Below are 24,976 nucleotides of genomic sequence, written 5' to 3'. Positions count from 1 at the left end.
TTTGAGCGGGTGCTGACGTTGCCATGGACCCCAGCAGCTCTGCTCCCGCTGGGCTGCCCTCCTGGATGGAAGCACAGGTTTTGGAATGACTGGGGAGAGAACTAAAGGATTCATGGAATCTGATGTAGTATAAAAATAATGAAATGCGATACTTGTGAAATAGATAGTCTATCACAATTTGCCAAATTATGTCTTCTAGATTGGCCAACGAGTTTGTCTTGTGCTTTTGGAACGTCGTGGACTGGCTCAAAATGAAATCTGTGTCCTTCGTCCTTTGCTCTGTCTGCCAGGAGTTCACCTGACAGAGCCAGGTACTTTGATACATAGGAATAGTAACTTTTATGATAATAACAGCGACCACTGAGTGAGCGCATTAGGCACTGCACATTGTATGCGCTGGTGCAGGCGTGTGCGTGCGTGTGCGTGTGCGTGCGTGCACAACTTCACTTACTGCCCCAGCAACCCTCTGAGGGGTGCTGCTTTTCCTCTTTTCCTGAGGCTGAGAATTGTGCAGTCATTTGCTGAAGGTCTCCCCACAGCGCAGGACCTGAACCCCGCCTGGCTCCCCAGGGCCTGCGGTGGCTGCAGCCTCCGTCACAGCAGGGACGATCCCCACTGCTGCGACACGCGTTCACCACAACAGCGGCCTCTGTCCCTTCTCCCACGTCCCTTTGGAACACAGGCACCCTTTTCTCCCCATGGACATGGGGCACTGTAATCAACCTCGTGAGCAGCTTGGTGGCGGATGGCACTGTCCTTTGTGTGAGAGAACGTCGCTGCCCAAGGCCTCACCTCCTGGAAACTCAAGCCCGAGGACTCTCTGGCCCCTGCGCGGACGCACCGGGCCTGGGTCTGGTCAGTGCACTAAGTGGCACTGAGGGCTGGTGAGCGGACGAGGGGTGGGCTGAAAGGAGGGCCTCTGAGTGACAGGAGACGTCGTGGTGGAAGCTATGTGCCCGCTGACCTAGGTGCAGACGGCAGTCCAGTCTGGGAAGTGGACCCGGCCCCCCATGATGCTGCTGCCCCCCCCAATTCTGGCAGCCCACTCCTCTGCCGGCAGACCCTCCTGGTGGGTCCCATGGCTGACTTTCCATCGAGAGAAATGGCAGCCTAGACGCAGAGGGGCTGAGCCTCCATCACCCCTCCTGGCACCCCAGATGGAGAAGCTGACCATTTCTCAAGGTGCCACAGCCACTCATCAGGCAGATGGCTCCTGGCCAGTGTCCCTCATACCTTTCTTCCTGGGCTCCACATGGCGGGCAGTGATGGCTCTGCAGCAAACAGCTCCAGTCGGCTCTCTGCCTCCTGAAGCTTTGTTCTCACCTGGGCAACAGTGCACACCCCTCCCCTACGTAGACCCTTTACGCTTACGAGCGCCTGTTACATCATGCGATGTGGTCTAACACGCACAGAGCTGGGCCGTGTCCTGGTCCCTGGCAGAGCTTCTAAAACCCTGTAATCCTGGGGTGACGGTGTGGGAGGCACAGCTTGTTATTCCCAGTGGGACCTTCCAGCCACACCTAACATGATGCTAATGAGCAGACCGTGGGCCTCAGGGTGGGGGCTGGTCACCAGGGGAACCACCACAGAGGAGAGAGCTGGACCTTGCTTCCCCACCCTGACCTTGGGGCTGAGCCAGTCATCAATGGTCAGTGACAATCCATCGTGCCTACAGGGTGGGACCTCCATAAAACCCCCAAAACAAGGTTCGGAGAGCATCCGAGTTGGTGAGCAGTGGCGGTGCTGGGGCAGCAGTGCACCCCGAGAGCACGGGGGCTGCGAGACCCCCAGACCCCACCCGCCCACGTCTTCCTTCCTCCCGTCCCAAACTTTACGCAAACTAAATGACGTGTTTCTCAGAGCTCTGTGAGCCGCTCCGGCAAATTCATAGAACCCGAGGAGGGGTCAGGGGGACCCCCATTTTTAGGCAGTCAGAGTACGTGTGGCCCGGGACTTGCAAGTGACGTCTGAAGGGGGCAGTGCTGTGAGACTGAGCCCTAACTGGGGGGCCAGCACCAGCCCCACAGCTGGAGTCGGAACCGAGCCGAACTGCGGGACACGTGCTGGTGCCAGGGAATCGACGATGTCGGGGACCCAGGCACCGGATGTCAGAAGTGCTCCGGGCGCCAGTTCGGGGGTTTATATGCTCGGAAGGAGCCATAGATGCCAGGCAGTCGAGCTGTTGTTTCCCTCCACTTTGTCCCTCTGCTAAGTTTACTCTTTCTAAACATTTCGAAAACATTTTAGACTAATGAAAGATTAATAAAAAATCAATAAACTGTTTTGTTCTTTGTGTTGCCCAGTGTACCAGTGGGTCCGATCAAAGGACAGAAGCCACAAAGTAATGTAAACAGGGCACGTTTAACAGGGGCATGACAGTCCCTGCACAGAGAACCCTAAGGGCCCCCTGGGCCTGAGTGACGATGACCAAGAACAGACCTCCCCAAGGCCGGGTCTGCACGGAGCGGGAGGTCGCTGCTGCTCGGCCAGAGCTGGTCCCCAGGCATCAGCAGCAGGGACGCCTGCTGGGGCAGGAGCGCATGGTGCGCCTGAGGGTCCTGCGCGTTAGTGCCGGCCATGCCCAGACCGCAGGCCGTGGTGCGGGGCTGTCGCCGGGAGGAACCCTGAGGCGGGAGGACGAGGGGCAGGCTCAGCGCCACGGTCCCCAGCCGACCGCCCCGACGAGTGCCCACATCCAAGCCCACGCCCTGCGCCAGGCGGAGGCCAGGAACGCCGTGAACGCTGCGAACTGCACCGTCTGGCCACTGGTTGTCCTGTGAGTGACCTCCGACCCAGGCACCTCCCGCCTTCAGCCTGCACCAGGGAGACACGGCCCACTGACCGGCCATCTCGCAGCTCCCCGGCACCGGCAGGCTGAGGCGGCCGACGTGGACGCAGGCGCAGAGTGAGCCGTGCCCGCGTCACCAGTTGGGCCGCAGAGGCCGTGCGGCCCAGGCCAGGCCGCAGGGTGGCCGAGGGCCGCCCTCTCCGGACACATAGCTGGAGCCAAGCGGCGCCAGACACTGGCAGCGGGAGATGCAGAGCGAGATGGGGAGCCCTGTCCCGCAGGGCCGCCCCCGGCCCGAGCCCACGCATCTGCCCGGCCCACCGCGCGGCGCCAGCGCCAGCGCCAGGCAGACAGTGGCAGGCCCGGTGCGGGGTCCAGACTTCGGGACCCGCGACAAGCGCAGCTCGCCGCATGCATCTGAATCCTGCGCCACAGCGAAGTCATTGCACCTTTCTGCAATGACACAGCCGCCTTTGTGACGAGTGAAGACGTTCCTCGCCCAGCGGGAAGATGCACAGACGCAACAGTCCCGTGCCCACCGCGATGTTTACTCTTGGATTCAGCTGTTTCCACTGAAAATCCAGTCACCTGGACACCACACTGAAAGGCCCCCCTCCAACACGTTGCTTATCAGGTAACACCTGGGGAGGAGACAGAAGAAAACGGTCAGTGAATAAACGCGTATAAGAAGCAGAAGTGCGCAAAGCCGCCGGGTCCTCGCTGGCGGACAGGTGGTGAGTGAGGCCTGGCTGACGTCCTTCCGCCAGAGCCCATGCCTCGCCTCGCCTCCTGGCCCTCAGCCAGAAGCTGCTGGCTCCGCAGTGGGCAGTGACCAGACCTTCACGGCCGAAGGACCTGACCCCGCGGTCCTGGCGAGCTGTGACTTTTTGGTGGCTGCAGTTTTCTGTCGGCCTTTGGTGCCCACGGAAAGACTAAGAGGGCCCAGGGCCCCAGGTGCCGTGGACGCCCGCCCCGTGCCAGCTGGATCCACCACTCTAGCCAGCACGTCGCCCCTTTTTGCCTGTTGGTTCAGAGGCAGGAGGAGCCCTAAGTGGCCTAGTGGCTGGCTCGGCGTTGGCTGCGGGGAGGCGTGCCCCTCTGTATACCAAGATCTCTAGACTGTCCCAAAGTTGCTGGGACTGGAAACCAGCATCCTGCGAGAAGGTTACTAAGTGTCGTGGGGGGAGGAGCACGCGTACTTCCAATTCTTTTCTCTCTCTCTTTTTTAAGCGCCCACAGCACCCGGTATTCTCAGGCGGTCTCCCATCCAAGTACTATTCAGGCCCGACCCTGCTTAGCTTCCAAGGTTGGCCAGGATCGGGCACGTTCCGGGTGGCAGGCCATAGACCGCGTACTTCCAATTCTCGATTCCCGCACCCATGTGCCTGGCTCTGGAGGACACAGCACCGTGGAGCGGCCCCTGGTTCAGAGTGGCCTGTGATACCGAACCCCTCTCTTCAGTGCTGACTGCCCCCCCCGGACGCCACGACTGACTATTCAGGAAGCTTGTGCACCCGGCGACGGGGCCGGCTACCTCCAGGTCATCGGTGTGTGGCGAAACCAGTTTTCTCATGGGCACAAGCCCCTCGTCACACTTCCTCCGCTCCCTGGTCGTGTACAAAGCTGCCCAGACGCCACTGCAGTGGACACAGCTTTCGTGGGGCCGGGCCGTCGGGTGGGCGCGGTGCGGACGGGGCAGTCCACTCCACGACCAGGGAGGACAGGCCTCTGCCCCTCCTGGGACAGAAGAGGCCCTCCGTAGTCAGCTGGCCACCAGGCATCTGCTGGTCCCCACGGACTCAGCACGGGTCTTGGCTGTCAGCGGCTCTGGCAGCTGCCAGAGCCGGTCAGCTTTGGTGAGAGGACCATGACGATGAGCACATGCACGTTTCCATGTCTGCCACACGGCCACTTTGCTCACGGACACAGTGAGTGAGCCCTGGAGTGGTGACAGGCGGAGCTGGCTGACACTCACGGGGCGACCACGTCCCCGACTGCTCAGAGCCTCTTCTGCAGGGCGTGCCCACGGGGACATTCGCTCGATCACAGGTGCCCAGACCGCTCGGTCCCGGCTCTGTCCCCCGTCTCCTCCACAGCCTTCCTTGTCACTGGTCCTCCGGTCTTATTCCTGCCGAGCTGCTGGCCAACCAAATCGTGAGCACCCTTGCGTGAATGGATGCACATCCTTACTCCAGCCACTCGTCACTGCAGACGCATAGGGCAACCCAGCAAACTGCTCAAAGCTCTGCCTGAGAGGACTACCCGTTGCCACTGCTTTTCAAGGTCACCTTGAGTGGGGCCCAAACGCTGTGTCTGTGCCCTTCAGGGCAGAGCCCACACACACTGCAGACCCTGGGGGGCCCCCCACCAGGCAGCTGGTTGTAAGGCGCAGACCTGGGGGCCAGGCCCGAGCTCCCAGCCCCGCTCTGTTTCCAGGGACACTTCTGGGTGTTGAGCCACCAAGAATTTCCCAGTAACACCGATGACAACAAACGACAGTGTCCACAGACATCTTTGTGGTGCTGCATGGCCACCTCGAGCCCGAGCCAGCAGGAGGGCCCTGGAGCCAGCGCTTTCCAGGTCAGTGTCCTGGGGAGTGCTCACCCCCGGCTTCTGCCTAGAGCGGCTGGGCGGGGCGCCACTGGGGACGGGTACAGGCGGCCCCCTGGCCGCCTGTGGGCCTGTCTCAAGGAGGGCACAGCACCTCACCTCTGCAGATCACTTTGCAAAGGACATGTCCAGGGGGCCGTCGGGCTCTGACAGTCTGTGACCTTCGCCCTGGGTGAAGGAGGCCTTGGGGTGCACGTCTCAATCACATTACACAAGGATCTTCCCTAAAAGCATCAGGTATCAATTTTGTCGCACAGGTCAGTCTCTGCAGACACTGGCCTCGGTGGCTTCTCCAGGCAGCCCTGCTTGGCTCAGGGCGCTGATGTCCCGGGCCTCCTGCGGGTGGCCGGCAGGGGCTGGAGACAGCGGGCTTGGGGCCCTTGCCCTGGAAACCAGCCTGCATTGGGCTCGTCCAGGCTGAAGGGTGGCTTTGTCTGAACCGGTTAAAGCTGGCTTTCAGATCATCAACATCACGCATAAATTAGGAACGGCACAAAAAGCTGACTCCCCACTTCCTGCCCTGCAGGCTCTTGTCTTCCTTGGCCCAAGTGCAGTCCCAGGGGGCCTGGCCGGGCCGCCCCCACGCACTCTCGGCCCCCATTGGCCACCTGGGCCTGCATGGGCCGGCCAGAGGAGGGATAAAAAGCGCCCCTGCCACCGCGGCTGCCAGGGACACTGCAGCCAGGAGGTGACCAGAGGAGCAACCGAAGTCTGACGTGAGTGAGGAGCCTGCTCTTCTCTCCTGGGGGATGAGACCGAGAGGGTGGGGTAGGGACGGGGCGGTAGCTGCAGCATTTCAGTGGTGTGCCTCAGACCTGCGGGGTGGGCACGAGGCCGCTTGCTCTGCTCACCTGCTCAGGCCCGAGTCGGTTGAGAGTCGCAGAAGCCTCCGTGGGGCTCACAGGTGGCTGCTGACACCCTCGGTCTCACAGATAAATGCCTTCTCTGCTGGCTCCCTGCCGCCCTAGGCCTGGGCAGGCGACCCCAAGGTCCCTGGGACACTACTCAGAAGCTACGCGATCCCCCAGAGGTCTGCAAGTAAACTACATAGCAGGTCAAAGGGCGAGCGAGGTCGGGGTTCGGGCGCCTCCCCTGGTGGGGCCCTCCACAGAGTCAAAGCCCCAAAGTTCTCGTTTTCAACATGGAAAGATGAACGAAGGGGCAAGAGGCTGACTGAGGCCAGGACGGAGCTCGGAGGGCGCGTGGGGGTTTCCGTTTCTCTTAAAAGCTAAACCGTAAATCACTGGTTGTTTCTTTGTCAAAAGGAAGGCTTAGCAGGAAAAGATTTTAATTTGTGCAGTTATGAAGAAAACATATGGAATGTTTTATACTTTTCCTTTTAAAAAATCCCACTAGTCATACTTCGCAAGAAATAATTTTACCTCTCCATCCCCAGATCATCAAGGAATTTGGGAAGCATTGGGATGATGTAAAAGTTTTTTGTTTGGTTGGCTTCATTAAAAAAAAATCAGTAATTGAAAACTCGAGTGCAAAGGATAAGAAAGTACAAAATGATAAAAATTTTAATCCAGCTGAATTGTTCCATCTATGTGTACTAGATCCGGTTTTTAGGGACTTAAAAGCAAAACAAAGCAGATTGATTATCAATAGGGCAAGACAAAAAACCACAATTCTCTTTCCTTTGGGAAATCAGAAATAATCTTAAATATTTTATTCCAATTTATTTTTAAGATGTGACATATTCAACACGAGAATGATGTTTAACAATTAGATGTAATTCTTGCATTTGTTTTTAACCAAGACAGTGCTAAGATTCTTTAATAATTAGAACTCAAGGGAAAGTCGGCGAATGCCTCTGGCTGAGCCTGGGATTTGTGAGGAGGCTGAGAGGCGACCCTGACCCTCTAAGATGTGCCTGCCCGCGGCTGAGCAGAGCCCTCTGCAGTCTGCAGGCCGAGGCGGGCGGGGAGCAGGACGCTTCTCTGACGACTGCAGAGAAAGGGCAGTGAGCAGGCAGCACCGCGGCCACCGGGGGCAGTGCGGACGGGGCCCGGGCTGCCCCTGCCGGCCCAGCTCAGCCGCAGGGTCTGACCACGCGTCTGTTTCCAGCAGATCGAGGCACTGTTCACTGATCTTTTTTAAAAAATTGTGGCAATCCTCCCATCTTTATTTTTCCAGTAACTCTTTTTTTCCAGCAATTCCCACATTTCATGACCCTTGAAACCCCCATGGGGGGACCTGCACTGTCCTGGGCTGCTCGGTAACACAGGTGTGCTGCCGCACGCACAGGGTCTCCTCCCGTGGTCCAGGTGTTGCTGAGAGGGTGTCGGAACACATTCGGTGTCTGTGCCCTCCTCCGGCTCTGCACGGTCACTCGTCTTGGAGTGACCACGCTGCGGGGCAGAGGGCAGCCCCCGGGGAGCAGGTGGGAGTCCACCCCAGAGCCCCTCACTGCTCTGCCTGTTTTTGCTCATTTCTCATCAGCCAAACCCAACCGGCAGCCAGAGCCCTGGGAACGTTATAGACGCGGCCAGCAGGGATGAGCGGAGCGGGGTCTAAGAGTCACGGGGTGAAGTGTGACAACCGTGGGGGTCCCCAGAGTGCCCTGCCCTGAGCCTCAGAGGGGCAATGGGCCTTGTCCAGCCGGGGCCCGAGACAGCATGTGCCCTGCCATGTAAGACGAGGCAGGAAGCGTGAGCAGGTGTTTCCTCTGGGCCCCAGGATGTCCGAGCTGGAGAAGGCCGTGGTGGCCCTCATCGGCGTTTTCCATCAGTACTCCGGGAGGGAGGGCGACAAGCACAAGCTGAAGAAGTCCGAGCTCAAGGAGCTGCTCAGCAACGAGCTCCCCCACTTCCTCGAGGTGAGTCTTGCCTTCGAAGCCGCCAGTGGTGCCCTCTCTCCCCTCACAAAACCGCGTGCACGTCTCTTCGGAGCAGCCCCGAGGGTGGTCCTGCTCCCAGGCAAAGGCAGGACCGCGACGGCAGGACCTCTGGAGAAACCTGAGGTGCCCCGCCATAGCGACGGCGGCACGGACGGGCACGCGCTGGCGACTTAGCGTGGCCACGGCGAGCACGCTGGAAAGATGCTAGAGACGAGCTTCTGCTTGGAGGAAAAGGGCTGTTATGGCTTTAGCTAGATGTTTAGCATCCACGACGGTGATCGAAGACGCCACTCGGCACACGTTTACTGAGCACCCCCGACGTCCCAGCCTGGGACACCCAGGCCCGAGGACGTAGCCTCCGTGTCGGAGGCGCCCGGCTTGGCACAGGCTGCAGGGCCTACCTGACGAGACAGCGCCCTGCGCCAGCTGCAGGCCTCAGGGGCTAAGGTAACGGGAGAGGAGGGGCCTTCAGTTTCAGACCATCCTCATGGGCCCCTTCCCCAGGCAGGTCCCTCTCTGGCCTGTGGTGCGACGTCCAGACGCCTTGCCGAGGACTCACTCCCCTGCCCATAGCTCTGGCCCGAATCAGCTGCCCTCGCCTCATGGCTCACCGCTCTGTGCCTGGAGGCACTGAACTGCCATCACCTTAGTGCCCAGAACCCAGGACGCTGAAGTGACCAACTACTCGGGGGAAATGGCCAGCCAGTGAGCCAGGGCACTCCTGTCTGGCAGGCCAGTCCCAGGGAAGACACCAGAGACAGGCCCCGGGACAGTGACCGGCGGCCTCCGTCCCAGCCGGCCGAGCCGCTAAGCGCAGGACGAGCCCAGGTTCAGGCAGCAGACTGGCGGGGTTCACCCGTTCCACACCCACCCAAACACCCCGTCTCTGTGACGGCAGGGCCAGGGCAGAGGAAGTGGCCTGCAGGCCTGAGGCGGGGCGGGGGCGGCCCTAGTCTGACTCTGGGCAGTCAGCTGTCCCTCCCACGGTGTGTTCAGTTGTCTAGGCCCAACAATCCCCTAACTCAACAAGCAAAACGTCCCAGGGTCTTCTCGGTCGTAGGATGAGATGAGACAGTGTCTGTCAGGTGCTTACCGTAGAGTGAGAGCGTGATAACCAGTAACTGCTATTATTAGTGATTTGAAAACAGCTTGGCACGTGGGAACCACAGTTTGTAAAAGGTAAGCAATTCGTGGGGAGTGTAGCGAGGTCTCGTGAACGTGTGCTGGCCTGGTTTTACCAAGGCAATTTCAGTTGGGAAGCAAATCCATGGTGTAGGGACACATCGCACGCGTCTCCGCCGACGCGCGTGGGCCCTGCCTGCGCGCGCCCGAGGCCGCGTCCTTCCCGCCTCTCTGTAGCTGGCCCCGAGTTCGTGCTTGGTTCTAACTCTATTCACTCGGCTCCGTGCTGCGAGGAGGAACATCAGAGGCGGTCCGTGACACCCACAAAGCAACTCACCACGTTCACACATCAGGGCACGTTTCCGAGCTGCTCCAGACAAAACACCCTCAGACACGACGGTCCACGGAAGCCCCTACTGCAGGATTCCGCACACAGGGACGGAGAAAACGTAGGGGCCAGAGGCGCAGTCTTTCCTTCCCGGACATTTGCAGACCCTCCGTCCGGCTGCTCTGTTCGCTTCTCTTCTTTTCCCGTGGTTTTGTTTGATGTTAAGTGCAGGTTCTCAGATCTTGGTTGTTCCGTTCAGTCTTCACACGTAGCCCAGGTGGGTCCCACTGGGCCTAGAGTGAGGTAGAGAAGGCACAGCCCCAACCAGCAGCCCCCTGGTCACAGGAGAAGCACTTCAGGCATTTTGCATTTTATATCTTACATTGTTTCTGATACTGATTTTTAAGATCAGCCAACTGTTAGTCATGTTTCTATGGCCCTAAATTCCGCTTAAAAACAGGCCGAGCACCTTCTCTCATCTCTCGTAGGAAATCAGGGAGCAGGAGGCTGTGGACAAAGTCATGGAAGCTCTGGACCTTGATGGGGACGGCGAATGTGACTTCCGGGAATTCATGGCCTTCGTTGCCATGGTCACCACTGCCTGCCATGAGTTCTTTGAGCAGGAGTGAACCAGGGAGAACGGCCAAGCTGGCCCTGTCGCAGAGATGAAGGTCACACAGGAAGCGCAGAGCGGGGGCTTGCAGGCCAGTAGGCGCTGCACTTCCCGCTGTGCCGTAGCTAACTAGGGAGCTTACTGCTTTGTGAAGGGCACACTGGAACCCTCTTTCCAAGGGCTGCTTTTAGGGGCCCCATCCTCACTTCTGCTGTGCTAGGCATTTGTGCGACCGCCCAGTCCCGGGAAATCAATAATTGTCACTTAGGAAAGTCAACTGTCAGCCACAAAGCCTGTGCCACCCCGGCTGCCGCGGCTACGTAGAACTCTAACCCCCAACAGCACCCCTGACTGCTGACCAGGACTCCGGCAGCCGCGGTTTAGTCACCGCCACATCTAAAACTGCGCAGCTCTGCCCGCCTCCCTCTGAAAAGGCGCCCATCACCGGCGCACAGGACACCTGACGCTGCCGGTGTCCGGCCGAGCCGTCGGCCGGCCCACAGAGCACGGCCACCTGTAGGTCCCTTTTCCGAGGGGAGGCTGCGATTACTGAGTAAATGTTTAACGCCAGCAGTTCTAAAGGGGAAAATGTGTCTCAGAAAGCAACACGCGCTGACATTTCAGCTCTCGTCAGGACGGAGAGTCAGCCCACATTCAGCGGCTCCGTCCTGAGGGCTCGTGCTTGCGGGGTCTGCGGGACGCCTGCTGGCAGGGGTGCCTGGGCTCAGGGCCAGGGGGCCGGCTTGGCCCCCGCCTCTGGGAGACCCTTGTACTGCAAGGCTCTTTCTCCTCGGCCTCCTTGCCGGTCACCGCTGAGCGACCGGCTTGTCTGCGCCGAGGCGGGTCTCTCCTCACTGTGGGCAAAGTTACGCTTCCGTGTCCACGAATTCAAGTAAATCATTTCACCTAATCAAGTTACAAATATTAAAAACCACTTCTAGAAAAATCCGAGTCAATCTCATCCCCCCCTTTCCTGTTTTATTCAAGGACACAGATCCTTTGGAAATTCATAAATCAATTGGTGGCTTCTGCTTGCATTAAATAAAAGCACTGCGACATCTCGTAGCCATTGAATGTGGAGTGAGAGCGAGTGCCCGCCGGGGTCTGGGGGCTGCCTCTGCTGCCACACGGTCGGTGGCACCTGCTGGTCCCTTGGTGCTGGCCGCAGACCCAGTAGAGAAGGGTGCTGGGTGGTGGCTGCCGTTTCGGGAGCCCTTGGGGGCACTGCCTACGTGGCTGGTCTGGGCAAGCTCCCACCCTAGGAGACCCCAGCACGGCGGCCCTCCAGATGGCCCCACGGGACAGATGCAGCAGCACCAACGGCCCAGGGGAAACGCGAATCCCGCAGGCAGGGTGCCCCGAGCTGGTCCCCGGGGAGACGCTGCCAGCGGGGCGAACGGACTCGGCCAGCAGAGGGGCGGGGCCCCCAGGAGCTGGGAGGGCTGAGGCGAGGGGCTCAGGAACCGGCTAGTCCCCAGGCCTGGGGAGAGGGGTGCCCCAGGGGTTTCCAGTGGGAGGGGCGGTGGGGGTGGGGTGTCCCTGGAGAGGCGGGGCCAGCCTGGGCTCTGTGCAGGCCCCCGGGGCCCCATCCGAGGCTTCAGGCGGGTCAGCCTGGGAACCGCCGGCCATGCCCAGTGGCCACGCGCCGCTGTCCTGCCATCTGGTGTCCGGCGCTTTCACGGGGGCCAGGCCCTGGGCTGCGGTGGGGACACAGGAGGAGCAGCAGGCTGGGCAGGCCCAGGGGGTGGGCCACGTCTGTGCGGCTCCTGCTCCAGCCAAGGGCCGCACAGCCCTGCGCAGGGGGTCCCGGTAACAGGGAGGTGGGTGTGGGTGGGCTCTGGGCTGTGGTGAGAGAGGTCTCCCTTCACCAGAGGGCAGCCAAGGGCTACAGCCAGGTGGCGCCAGGGCCTCCCTTGCCCCCACGGATCCAAGAATCCCAAGGGTACTCAGCCCTCCGATGTCCAGCCTGCTTCTAAACCACAGGGAAGGGCAGGTGTCCCAGCCCTTTGGGGTGCCTGCCTTCTGTCCCTACGCCCAGGGATGCACCTTCACCCGGGGTGGCGGGGCACTGCTCCCCCCAGTCCTCACAGCCACCCCCCATCCTCGGAGAGGGACGCTGTTCCCCGCCGGTCCTCGCAGCACCCCCCTCCCCCCGGGGAGGGACACCGCTCCCCGCCACTCCTCACAGCCACCCCGGGGATGGACGCTGCTCCCGCCGGTCACCCTGGGCTCCCTCGCAGCAGCGACGTGAGCTCTGGCTTGTAAAGAGCCCATCCTCTTCCTGTCCTCAGTTAAGAGGGACCTGCCCCCACCGAGAGGCACTGTGGGGCCCCAGGCATGGTGGTGGTGGCCCCACACTCGGGCTGGGTGGGCGGCTATGGCTGGGGCAAGGCACAGGGCAGGGACAGCTCCTCTCAGGCATCCTCAGGGACCATCAGGTCTCAGCAAGATCTCTGCATTTTAAATGACCTGCCGTCTCAGGTTGCTTTTCTCACGACCCAGTCCAGCCGCACAGAGCTCCCTGTGTCCCATCAGTTTACCAGGTCCATCCAGGAGACGGGGCCACAGTCGCCCAGAGAACGTCCCCAACGGCAGCCTGGAGGCTCTCTGGACAGAGACCGTAAGCAGAGGGCCCCATCTGGCGGCCCTGCCCTGGCAAGTGCCGCAGGGTCTGGGGCCTGCAGGGACCCAGGCTCCCTGCCCTGGCCCCCACCCCCACACGCTGCTGTCTCTGCGCGGAGCCCAGGAGCCACACTGCGCTTTCCCGCCACGAGCCGCGACCATGCGCGCACACCCCGGTCACAACACGCACACGCGCACACGCAGGCGGATAACCTCTGCCTTCCGAATGGTTTAACCTGTCCAGTTATCGTCAGCGCGGTCAGAGCTGGATTCCCCTCTGTTTTACTTTTCCTTTACCACTTTCTTGGGCATTAAGTGAATATTTCCTAATAAAGCATTTAGATTTCTTGAATTATGTTTTCTGAGCTGTTTTTTTAGTGGTTGCTGTTTAGTGACAGTGGCTTTGGCCAGGCTCTCTAGCCTCCTTGCCAACCACTCCCGGCTCTTAAACTTCACCAGCTGCCAGCTGATTTCTCTGCTGTTTTCGACATTGTTCTGTGGGCGTCAACGGCCCTGTCACCGACTTTGAGCAAATCCAGGACTAGCTGGTGGAACACAGGCACATACCTCTTCATGACGAGGCTGTTCCGAGCAACGTGTCCCTAGGTGATTTCATCACGTGAACTTTGTACAGTGCACCTACACACACCTGGATGGGCTGGCCCACTGCACACCTGGCTGCGAGCCTGCACCGCACGTTACCGAACAGACAGCACGAGACTAGATCAAGCACGAGAGGCGATGCCATCAAGAGACGCGGTGAGCACAGGCTGCGCGAGGCTGCGGGGGAGGGAACGCGGCCGCCGCTGTACAGAAGACTTTGTATACGGAGGACGCGGCCCTAAACAACAACAGCACAGCAACGACGCAAACCAGCGACCGCGCCGTCACCCCGCCAGGGATCACGCGCCACTCGGAACCGCAGGAGCCGCACTTTCATGAGTGGCAGGGCGGGGTTCTTTACACCAGCGTCGCCACGAACACGGGGGCCGTGCATTGTGCGACGTCATGACAGCTGTGAAGTCCCCAGGCAACAGGACCCTTCCAGCTCCATCACGACCTTGCGGGACCACGGTCACACATGTGGTGTCACCGGCCACCACTGTGGTGCTGCCGCTCGTGACTGCAGCTTCCCAGGTCAGGGTTTGAGACCCTTTCTACCCCTACAGGGTCCTTCCCAGCTTCTCCCCCGGTTCTCCTGCCGACGAGCTGGCCTGCGACTTAGCCTGTGTCTTCACTGGATCCGCGCGCCTCTTCCCAGCTGCCCCTCGCCACAGCGTCCATCTCCGAGTGCCCTGAGCACGGAGCTCTCCGAGCTCTTCTGCAGAGAGAGGCGTCCCTTTGGGAGGAGACGAGGAGCTGTCTGATGGTTCTCGCTTCTCCCAGCAGCAAAATCTCTGGGCCCGGATTCTGGACCCAGGCTTCTGACACCCCCTCTTTAGGCGCTGGGTGCTCAGTGGAGTGGGGGGCAGCAGTGGGTCTTCTGAGCTTGCATCTCCTGGCATGCAGCCACCACGTCATGAGCGGGGCCAGGGCACCGGGGGCCCCCTGCACTCTCGGTGGGCTTCGTCCCAGGCAGAGGCTCCAGTGAGGCTGGGTCAGAGACGAGCTCCTGCCTCAGGTGCGCCTGCTCAGGATGCAGCCTGGGGGAAGGCGAGAGGCGGGTTGGGGAAGGGCGGGGACAGAGCCTGAGTGGGGTTTCTGCCCGGCTGGGCAGGGCCAGGGCTTGGGGGGGAGAAGGGGAGGCAAGGGGCAGTCTGGGCTCCAACGCCAGACCCTGCCTCTCCGACCGACCTCCACGCACAGCGGCCACCCCAGCTGCGCCAGGCCCTCAGCAAACTGCCGTCTCCGAAACGGTAATTTTCACCAGCTTCACTGGCTGGCATGTCCGTGGCACTTCTCAGGCTGTCGCGCTAGAAAGTGACCGTCTATCTGCACTTTTCGGTGCAAAGTAAACGCTTGTCTCACTTCACCAGAGCACGGCTGGCGACAAGGGATCTGTGCGCCCTCTGCCCCGCTTCACCTGGTCCCTCACGGCCCTTTTCCGGCTCTTGGCCTTTACGTGGCATCTGCAGTGAACGTCCATGGAATTTGGCTCTTTCAGTCACTTGGAGCATCTGGGGAATACGCCACCCTGTGCTCAGCTGACACTTAAAACTTGGAATAATCTCTCAGTTTCTCACTTGGCGCTGCCCGTGGCAAACTCCGCAAGGTCCCCCGCAAACCCCTCATGGACTCCGGTAAAGACTCCCTCGTTAAACCCTGAAGGGGAGGGAGACGGGAGGTGTGGGGGGTCCGGATGAGGACGGAAGTGGGCTGCACAGGGTGAGGATTCAGGCCCTCAGATTGCCCCCAGGGAGGGGAGAGGGGCCCAGCCACCTGCTGGATAATTTGATAAAGATCACTCCTCTCTAACACGAGGGTCTTTCAAGTTTTGCAAGTAGTTACTACCGAGAAGAACTCTGCATTTCTGAAGGTGAATGTCACACACGCAGCGTTGCAGCACGGCCACTGCACCCAATTCAAAGAGGAAGCGTGTCTGCCCATCAAAAGCCGGGACTCACGTGGAAGGGCCCAGCAGGGAAGGAAGGCAGCCTCCTCCCCATCCTTCTGCAGGGTTACGCACGCACGGTTCCCTGGCAACGCATGCCGTCAGCACACACGGTTCCCTGGCAACGCGAGCCATCAGCGAGGCCGAGGCACAGGCCAGGCCTCTCCATCCTCAGAGCCGCCTGGAAGGCGCAGAGGCGGAGCTGGCGGCCCCCCGCTGAGGTTATGCACACTGTCTCAGCAAGATCACTTTGAAAACAAACCAGCTATACTCACAGTCTGAAATGAAGCACAAGTAGCCATAGTTTGCACAAAATAATCAGAACACTTAAAATACAACCTGAATTAACACAAATGATCCATGAGAGAAAAAATGGACTATGTGGAGCTTATGATTCCTAATATAAAAGGGCTCCTATAAATCAATAATTAAAAAAAAATCCTTGAACACAATAAGAACTGCAAAATCTGAATAGAACACATCGAATAAAGAATAAAAATGAGCATAAACACACGAAAACATATTCAACTTCACTAGACACGACACTTAATTTGACTCAAATTGCAAGGGCTTATTTTGATCTTGAGCCAGCGCTGTCGGAGCTGAAAAGGGGCCTCGCCCGGGCTGCCCGACCCTCGCACTCTCCCTGGAGGCACCGGGCCTGGGGCGCAGTGGTCACCACAGGCTGTTCGCGAGGAGGTTTGCAGCAGCAGTGACGAGTAAAAGCCATCACTCGTCCTGGCGCACGCGTACGATGCAGTCATTAAAACATGTAGGAGAATATACATAAAAGATTAGAAAGTCTGCGATTTATTAGGTACAAAAGCTGATTATAAAATTATACGATCCTAATTTTGCAAAAAATTTTTAAAAGAAAAAAACAAATCCCTGAAATGGTTTTCACCAAACCCTGATGCCACCATGTTACCCAGAAACAGGGTGATAGACCCTTCTTTACACTTTAATGTGCTCTGTGAATTTGTGCGGGAAGCATCAGTGCTTTTTTATCTTCAGAAAAAAGAAATGCACAAGAAAATACATCCTACGCAGGGTAACTTAAAAATGCAGGATTACAAAATCAATAACTTTTATTAACATGATATAAAAAATTTTAATGTAATATACAGGATTCCCAGAGTAATTTTAAAACATTTTAATGTGCTTCTTAAAGTCTTAATTTCAAGACACTTTGTCTTACTGCCACCTACTTTTCAATACAAAATTTTTACAGTATTTGTCTGCTATAAAGCTACAACATCAAGGTCAGGGTTCTCTCCCCGGCCGGCATAAGGAACACCCGTTAGCCCATGGCGACGACCTCTGTACATCAAGCGGTCGGTCACGCAGCGTGTGTACATGATCACCATGGAGGGCAGTGACGCCCGCGTGGGCGACAGGCTGCACCACCGCGGGCGGACACACCGGGAGCTGTGAGTCCGCGTGTTGGCCAGACCTCCTTGGTGGGGAATGGGAATGGTGGAGGGATAACAACTGTTCTGCTAGGCACTGATCCAGGCAAAGTGCAGAAAACCTGGCTGTCTCCACGAAGCACTCATGATTCACAAAGTCTCCCACGCTGGATCCCCCAAACCCAACCGCTTCAGGAAACACACACTGCCAGCCATATAAAAATACTCTTAGATTCACACTTCACTTCAAATTCTTCGAAGTTTCTAAAGGACTTACATTCTCTGCCTTGATTTAGGGTTACTATGATATCACGTCGCTCAGTCTCGCCACGCTGAAATAAAGTAACTGAATATGGTTTGGCCAAAAGTTTTTTTTTTTTTTCTTTTTTTTAACACCTACAGCACCTGGTCTTCCTAGGTGGTCTCCCACCCAAGTAATAACCAGGCCCGACTTTGCTTAGCTTCTGAGATCAGGCGGGATCGGGCACGTTCAGGGTGGCATGGCCATAGACTTGGCCAAATTTTATAGGCACACAACTCCAGAAGTGAAGGCCAGGCCGAGCCTGCCTGCCATAGGGGCTCTGCCACAGCTTCTACATCTGTGACTTGAGACAAAACTACCACCAGCACACTTCCACGTACTAATTCATATGGTGATGTCGTGAAAATAAGCATGAAGTCACAAACCCGAAATGGCTCACAACTAAATGCTGGCTTATCTTTCTGAAACAGGGCATCTACCTTGACAGCCCCAGATGGCACTTATCGAGTGCCAGTGACAACGTGCTAGCCCGTTGGGCACGCCTGTTTCAACAGAGAAAGTGGCGGTGGGAACACCGTGGGGGGCCGTCCCCTTTCCACGGCCTTTCCACACGGCCCCTCGGGCACGGTCCAAGTCGGCCGGGCAGCCCCAGTCCCTCCTCACACAGACTCTGCACAGGACCTTATCATCGGGACTAGGAATAAATTGCTACGTTCTGAAAACCAAGAACTATGTTTCTCGCCTGAGGAAGTGCAAACTTGCAGCACACTCGCCCCGCGGTGCCCTTCCCGGCCTTCCGTGCCTTTCCCAGGCGCCCCCCGTTAAAATACTGATGCTTATGTTTGTGGAAGGGCCCTTGAAAAGTGACCTAGAATAACTGAGGAAGTGGCTTCTCAGGGAGATCTGGGGGACTCTGAGACGAGCCTGTAAGAGTAGGGGGAAAGGCGTGGTGTCCCGGGGAAACGGGGTTCTTTGTGCTGGGGGTCTGTGACAGTGCAGTGTCTCCCTGGGTGACGCCATCACATGTTGTAGGCGACGTAGATGGGGTCCAGCTGGTCGGCCAGGAAGCCGTCACGCAGGTGCATGCGCTGCTTCTCACCTCGAGAGTTGATGGGGATCACGCCCGGGTCCACGATGACCACCACGCCCACCACCAGGTGATGCTCCTCCAGCACCACGTTTGTCACCAAGGCCACCAGGTCCAGGGCATCCTGCTCCAGCCCGTCCAGCTCCACCACCACCACCAGCAGGTTGGTCCAGGTGAACACGGCACTGCAGGGAGAAGGCAGCGTCAGGGACACGCCCTGGCTTCTGGGGGACGCGGACACGAGGCGGGTGGTGCCGCGCCGGGAAGCGCGTGCACTGACACGTGCTGCTGCCTGACACGGTCACGACTCGAGGGTGCCGCCGGCTGTGCTCACAGGGACGCCTGCTCTAACTAAACTTCTGGCCAGGAAGCGGCAGTGCCACTTCACGTTCAGAGCTGGACCTGCCCCAACGCGAGCCCCGACGCGAGGAGGAGTCACGAGTCCGGGTGCAGCTCCCCCTGGGCCGAGCTCCAGCAGCCGTGGGGGGCGTGCCTGTCGCCTCGGCGTCCGGGGCAGAGCCTGCTTTAAAGCTGACGAGGAAAGAGGACAAACAGAGGGACACCAAAGGGCAGCGGGGTCTCGGGCGGGCTCCACGGAGCGAGTCCAGAGCCTGGACCCCGAGGGGCGGGGTGTGTGGGCCCCAGGCGTCCCCGGCGCTCACCACTCGGCGATGGTCCTGTGCGCGCGGACCACGGACGTCTCGATGTCGATGGGGTGGTAGCGCATGCCCCTCAGCTCCAGCGTCTCGTCCAGAGACCCGACCACGTAGAGCGCGTCGTGCCGCTCTGTCAACGGCAGAGGTGGCACCCTCAGCGGGGGCAGGACGCAGGGGCAAGACTCAGGGCCCGCGCACCCGGGCCGCCCCATCGGGCTCCCTGGGCGGGGAGCTGCCACTGCTGCCTCCCGCCCGGGAACACGGGCCGTGGGGCCCTTGCGGAGGCGCCACCTGTCCCCTCCACTTAGATGACGATGTCGGCGTGAACCCGATTCTTTAGGCATTTCCTGTCTCAAACAGCAGCATCTGCAGCTACAGAGGTGCTGACGGGACCAGTTGGCCTTGTGTGGGGAGGGTGCCACACGCGGCTGCTGAGCCGAGCTGGTGGCTCTGCCCGAGGAGCACATGACGGCCTAGGGCCAACGCCCCCACATCCCTGGCAGAGGCCGAGCCTGCGAGTACAGTGAGGGGCAGCTGCAGGGAGAAACAAGTCTCCAGAGAACAGCACTGTTGGCCCGGCCCATGCCTGGCGTCAGGACGCAGGCACCCCGCAGGCCAGCGGGGCGGGGCGGCGGGAGGCCCCAGGAGCAGCGCCCCCTGGGGCGGGGACAGACCGCGCAGTGCTGACCTCCGCTGGCGTCGGTGAGCTCTGTCCTCCGCAGGAAGCCCAGGTAGCCAGTCCTCGCCCAAGTGGTCTGGGTGTCACCAAAGCTCAGCCGGGCACTAAAGTGGTCGGCGTGAAGTGCTTCCTCCCCGTGGACCGTGTAGTAGCCAGTGGCATTGTGAGGGCTGCTCACCCAGATCTGCGGGCACGCAGAACCACGACAAGCTGAGTGCAGGTACCATCGGAGACACCCGTTCACAGAGAACGGACAGAACACCACACGAGGCCGGGCTTCCGCAGTGTCCCCACCCCGTGCACTGGGTCACAGGCAAAGCATGGGGAGCAGGTCAGTATGTCTGCTGGCCTCCACGCAGAGTGTTCTTGGCCAAGATTCTGTGCCAAGGGCAAGCTCAGTGCCGGGACCCCCACCCCTCGCCTCACACGCTGTGATGCAGACGGGGCGGCCTGCATGTCCAAAGGGACGAGGGAGGGCAGGAGGCTCAAACAGCACCAGGCTCGCCCGCACACGTGTGCTCACACGCACCCTCGGTGCACACGGGCCAGTGGTGCTGTGTCCTGGGCGCCTGGGGCACCCTTCCAAACACGGCCTGCCCTGGACCCACAGTCAGTTGCCTGGCTCTAGACGTCCCCAAAGGCAGCACCCGAAGAGGAGACGGGGCTGTCTGCCAGGAGACATGGGCCCTAGCCTGGAGCAGGCCCTGCGTGACCACCGTGGGGCACACAATCACCTAACAGGCCCCACAGCAACCCGCCTAGCCCAGGGACAGGGACGTGTTCCCACTAGGGTGCTGAGTGCCCAGGAGCCCCTGGGCTCACTCACACTTGGTCCCAATTGGACTGAGACTGGGCAGTGTCTGTGTGGCACCCACCGGACCCGGAAAGCTGTCCGCAGCAGAGACCAGCAGGGTCCTTGTGGCTGCCTGGTACCAGGACACCGGTTCCATGGCATGTCCCCAAAGTCTGGCACTGGGAGCACAAGACTGGTCCCATCATGACAGACCAACCTAGGCACTCAAGCCAAGGTCTGTGCTCTCCCTGCTACCCCAGCCTCCAGGTAGTGAGTCCCACCTGTCCCAAGTTACTCTGCCGCACACGCATAAATGCAGGCCTGTCACCACGAGCCCTGCAGAACCCATGTCCTGGGGACGTGTCCTCAGGAGCAGGAGGTCCTTCTCCCACCTCAGAGTCTGCAAAGCCCCACCCCCCATGCTGCTGGCCCCTCAGGCCTCCGGCTCCTAAAAGACTCAAGCTTTCCCTGTGCTGCTGGGGAACCCGGCATGGGGTGCTCATCCCAGGGAACCCTGGAATCCCGCTGGGGACTGGGTCCGGGAGCGCAAACGTGTGTGCTGAGGCCAGTCGGCGCGGCCGCCTCACCTCTCCCAGGTGCGAGTCTCCAAGGGGCCCTCTAGTCTCGGTGTGCGCGATGACGACCTTGACCCCGGGGAGGATCTGCAAGGAGGGCCCCCATGAGAGGCAGCACAGCCTGGCCCTTGCCCCGGGCCCGAACGGCAGGCAGCCCATGAGCCAGGGACAGGGGTCTAAAGCCAATGTGAATTTGACTTTGAGTTTTAGCACAAGTAAGAGACTTCGACAGACAAACACGAACAGGACTCCTGGCCTCCTTCCCATGTCCCTCGCACAGGCCGGGTCCTGGACGTCGTGAGGGGCAGATGGGCTACGCGAGCCCCGCTCCGCCTGGGGAAAGCCCGCCTCTCACAGTGCATGTGACTGCGGGGGGCCGTCCAGCCCCGCAAGGGCTCTGTCTCCAGGCTCTGTCAGCCTTCTGGTTCTGGGCAGGGACCCTAAACATGAAGAGCCCGTGACTCTGTCAGTCCCACCGCTGAGACCTGCACCGTGTACCCAGGACAGACGGAGGTGTTGGCTCTTCCCAGGCCCCACAGAGAACACTCCAGGGGCGCACAGGTCAGGCACCCCATGACTGGTCCTGGGGACCCTCTGTACTGGTAGCCTGGCTGCTCCGGGCCTGGTCTCGTGTACCGTGTCCTCGGCTTCCTCACGTCTAAAACTGGAGATGGCAGTGGGGCCCAGCAGGCAGGTGGGCGAGGGACAAGGGGCAGGAAGGGCCTGAGTACAGGCTCTGTCGCCCGTGCTCAGTGCCAGGCCCCGCTCTCCTCCCCCTGTGGTGGCGCCCTTGCCACGTGCCGCCCGTGGGACCATTCTGTTTCCTGGACACACTGCTGGAGGCTCTGACCTCTCTCCGTGGGGCCCGCCTGAACCTGCAGCCAGGGCCCTTTCCAGAGCACCAACCCGTTAGGCACAGTTATGGTGACAACGGAGCACAGGGGAGAAAGCCCGTCGGACGGGGGGAGAAGCTCCCGCGGCTGCTGGCGACGCGAGGAGGCAGGAAGCACACGCTTGGCTCGCGGAAGGTCAGAGCGACCGCACCCGCTGAGCGTGCGCCCGGCCGGGGCCGGAGGCCGGGAGGGCCCCGTACCCACGCCTCGGCCGAGCGGGTTCACCCTCCTGCCCACTCGGCCACGCCTCCTCCTCGTCCCCCATCTAGGCTGTCACCCCGGCCTCCCTGTGCCCACGGCCCCCAGGACCTCTGGCCAGTGGACCCCCTGCCCAGTCCCGTGGCCGCTGCCCTTGCTCGCCCCGCACACGCACCCCTTGCCCGCCTGAGGGCGGCCGTGGCCAGGGGAGGAGTGAGCAGTTGGGGGGCCCTTCCAGGCTGCGTGGGTGCGCCACGCCCCCCTTCTCATGGCTGGGCTGTGCAGGCATGGAGCTGGTGCCCGCCTGCGCCCTCGGCCTACCGCGACGGTGGCAGGAGCTGCGCATGGCCCTGCCTGCTCTCTGCTGTCCCCTGGCCAGGCTCACTCGGTCACACCGTCTTCTCACACGTCCGGTCAGGCTGCGGGCTCCCTTCCTTCCCCCGAACCTGCCCTGGGTCTGCCTGCTTACCCCTCCGGCTCACGGTGTCTCTCACACCCCCACCCTGTCACCCGCGGGCTCCCGGGGCCTCCCCAGGTCTGGACTCGCTTCGGTGGCAACTTGCTGCCTGGGGCCCTGGCGGGGAGCACATCCTGGCTGCCACCCGGGCCGGGGCTGAGCTGCGTGGCTGTGCTGGTCCTCGCTCCAGAACCGCGTGAAGGCGTCCAGCCCTGGCCCAAGGGGTCCCTCTGGGTCTCGGGTCTGTGTGCGTGCATGGTGACAGGAGGCCCCCCCCGGCCCACCCGCCGCCACTTGTGTCCACGGGAGAGCTGCAGCCCCCCTACCTTCCCAGACTCCGTCAACGGCAGGCTGTGCGGAGAACCCCGTTCTACCAAACGGACCCTAAAAATCAATAAGAGAAAGGCTTCGGCATGAAATCTACTACATAAGTGACCGTCTCTAAGACAGCGACTCCGGGTAATCCGTGGGTGTCACTGTGACGGCCAGTCTGTTGACGAGAGCCAAGGCCCTAGGCTTTCGGTCACAACCATGCTGTGACCTTGGTGCCACAGGGGACGGGCCCTCTCCCCCAGGGCGGGAGCTCGTTCCAGGCTGCTTTGGGACTCTCGGAACGCTCCACCTGTCCACCTCAAGCTGCCACGCTTCTGCCCCCGCACACGCATACCGATGTGAAAACTAAGACCTGCCTCAAAATGGGGTCACGTACAAAACTCCTTGCCATTGGTTGGTCTACTTGCCCTCAACCCATAAAAAGCTAACCATCAAATGTCCAGTCACTCGTTCTGGCCTTCCCAGTCGTGGGAATGAGACAAAGGGACACTGACTGAGGCATGGGGACACAGGGACGAAGAGGGGGAGGCCCAGACTCCCCCAAGGAGCTCGGCCAGCTGTCTGCCGGGGCAGACCCAGCTGCACACCGTTACCTGTCATGGCGCAGCGCCCTCAAGTCCACATAGACTGTGGTGGGGTCCGGGCCGGCCGTGCCCTGGAAGGAGAGCAACAGAGGTACCCTGACACTCAGCGCGGCTTCAGCAGCGTGTCTGCATCTACACAGCGTGGCCTCCGCCCAGGGGCACCGATGCCTGCCACCCTAATGTCCACGTGGCCTGACCGCATCAGTGAAACACCCGGCAACACTGAATAAACGTGCCAGATGGTACCACTTCACGCTTCAGGTCTGAGCCCTGGTCTCCACGTTATGGGGAAGACCCCACCGTGGGGAGGGGCCTGGCCTCTCACCGGGCGACCTCACTCTGCTGCGGGCCAAGCACAGCAGCGGCTCAGTCAAGGTCAGCCAGGGTGACGTCCTCGCTTCCCTCCTGAAACTGGACGTGGGCCCTGAGTGAGGGACGTTATGTTCTGTTTCATTAGATAAGGAACAGCCAATTAAATGGCCACTGTGCTCACCGTCACTCTGAAACCCCCGGCGACGTAACAAACACTGCCTCACTGAGACCAAACAGCCTTTCCTCTAGAAGCAATACGATGAATGCTAAATTATTTTGAAAACAGCTTTGCTCTTAAATTTGATTACAAAGAACCTTTTGTAATGTGCCAAATAGCATCCACTATGAGCCGAGTGAGCCAGCAAAAGAAACACGTGTTCGTCTGGAGTTGAGGACAAGGCCATATGAGCTCATGGGGGACAGCACAGAGGGGCCGCAAGGCGGGGTCAAGGTCAAGGTCATACCTGCTCAGCCAGCTTTCCCAGCCTGTTGGGCTGACAGAGGCCAAGGAGGCCAGCAGAGCGAGGCAGGAGGAGACGGCACGGGAGACAAACAGAAAGCGACAGGCCACGTGAGCAACACACGGTGAGAGAGCACAACGCGCCACTGCAGCTCAAAGGGCAGACGTGAACGTCCCACCAAGACTTCTGCAGCCACACGCAGCATCCCACATGCCAACAAGCTGAGGCGACACCTTCGAATGGTGAGTGAGGGGGTGTGGCTCTTAGACGCAGGGTGGGACGAGGGCCCTGCTCGGCCCCGATGTGCCTGCTCCCCCGACAGCCTGTCTGTGTGGCTGGGAGGCATCCAGCACGTTTTTGGAGGCGTGAAATCGAGATGCTAACACAAAGTCTGGGAAGCAGCCCGAGCCCCTGAAGCAGCAGTAAACAGCGCTGTGGCTAGCTGCTGGGTTTCTGAGACTTCTGCTTCCTTTTACAATGTAAAAGACCTGAATGTCTCAAAAACAAACCGGAGTGATACAAATTATCACATTTATTAGTGTTTCAAGTTAAAACTGCTAGATGTCTAAAAGAAGTTTATGCCCTTTAAAAAATTAACTGCACATTACATCCAATTTAAGAGATTCTTCCAGGTAAGATAATAGTCACTGCTTGAAAACTGTCTTTTCCACATAAGCCTTTGTTCATCGAGACTACGGACCATCTTTTAAAATAAAACCCTTATAACTCTCAAAGAGAAACTACCTGGAAATCAAACATGGAAGGCGCAGAGAACAGAAGGTGGCGGTGGCAAGACGATGC

The 24,976-nt window shown here is 59.8% G+C and overlaps 2 protein-coding genes and 2 pseudogenes across 2 annotated transcripts in view; 1 reads left to right on the top strand and 3 right to left on the bottom strand.

Annotated features, from left to right (window-relative positions):
• Positions 1-3,315: 3,315 nt before the first annotated feature.
• DIP2A (disco interacting protein 2 homolog A) overlaps positions 3,316-24,976 on the bottom strand; it is a 73,879-nt gene continuing 52,218 nt past the window's right edge. Inside the window, exons 33-39 of the mRNA XM_025040318.1 lie at positions 23,412-23,473; positions 22,812-22,869; positions 20,950-21,024; positions 19,579-19,753; positions 18,897-19,020; positions 18,247-18,419; positions 3,316-3,429 (exon numbers count right to left, since the gene is read on the bottom strand). Of these exons, the coding sequence (XP_024896086.1) occupies positions 3,419-3,429; positions 18,247-18,419; positions 18,897-19,020; positions 19,579-19,753; positions 20,950-21,024; positions 22,812-22,869; positions 23,412-23,473 (678 nt within the window). The 3' untranslated portion in view covers positions 3,316-3,418. The remainder of the gene's footprint in view (positions 3,430-18,246; positions 18,420-18,896; positions 19,021-19,578; positions 19,754-20,949; positions 21,025-22,811; positions 22,870-23,411; positions 23,474-24,976) is intronic.
• LOC112471660 lies at positions 4,019-4,136 on the bottom strand (annotated as a pseudogene).
• S100B (S100 calcium binding protein B) lies at positions 5,930-12,379 on the top strand. Its single transcript, XM_006922568.3, has 3 exons — positions 5,930-6,114; positions 8,081-8,219; positions 10,179-12,379. Exons 2-3 carry the CDS (start codon positions 8,082-8,084, stop codon positions 10,317-10,319), a joined length of 279 nt encoding a protein of 92 aa, XP_006922630.1. The 5' UTR covers positions 5,930-6,114; position 8,081; the 3' UTR covers positions 10,320-12,379.
• LOC112471656 lies at positions 17,279-17,397 on the bottom strand (annotated as a pseudogene).

Source organism: Pteropus alecto, unplaced genomic scaffold (genome assembly GCF_000325575.1).
Source record: "Pteropus alecto unplaced genomic scaffold, ASM32557v1 scaffold339, whole genome shotgun sequence".
NCBI classification, from domain to species: domain Eukaryota; kingdom Metazoa; phylum Chordata; class Mammalia; order Chiroptera; family Pteropodidae; genus Pteropus; species Pteropus alecto.
This window is presented reverse-complemented; position numbering and strand designations above follow the sequence as displayed.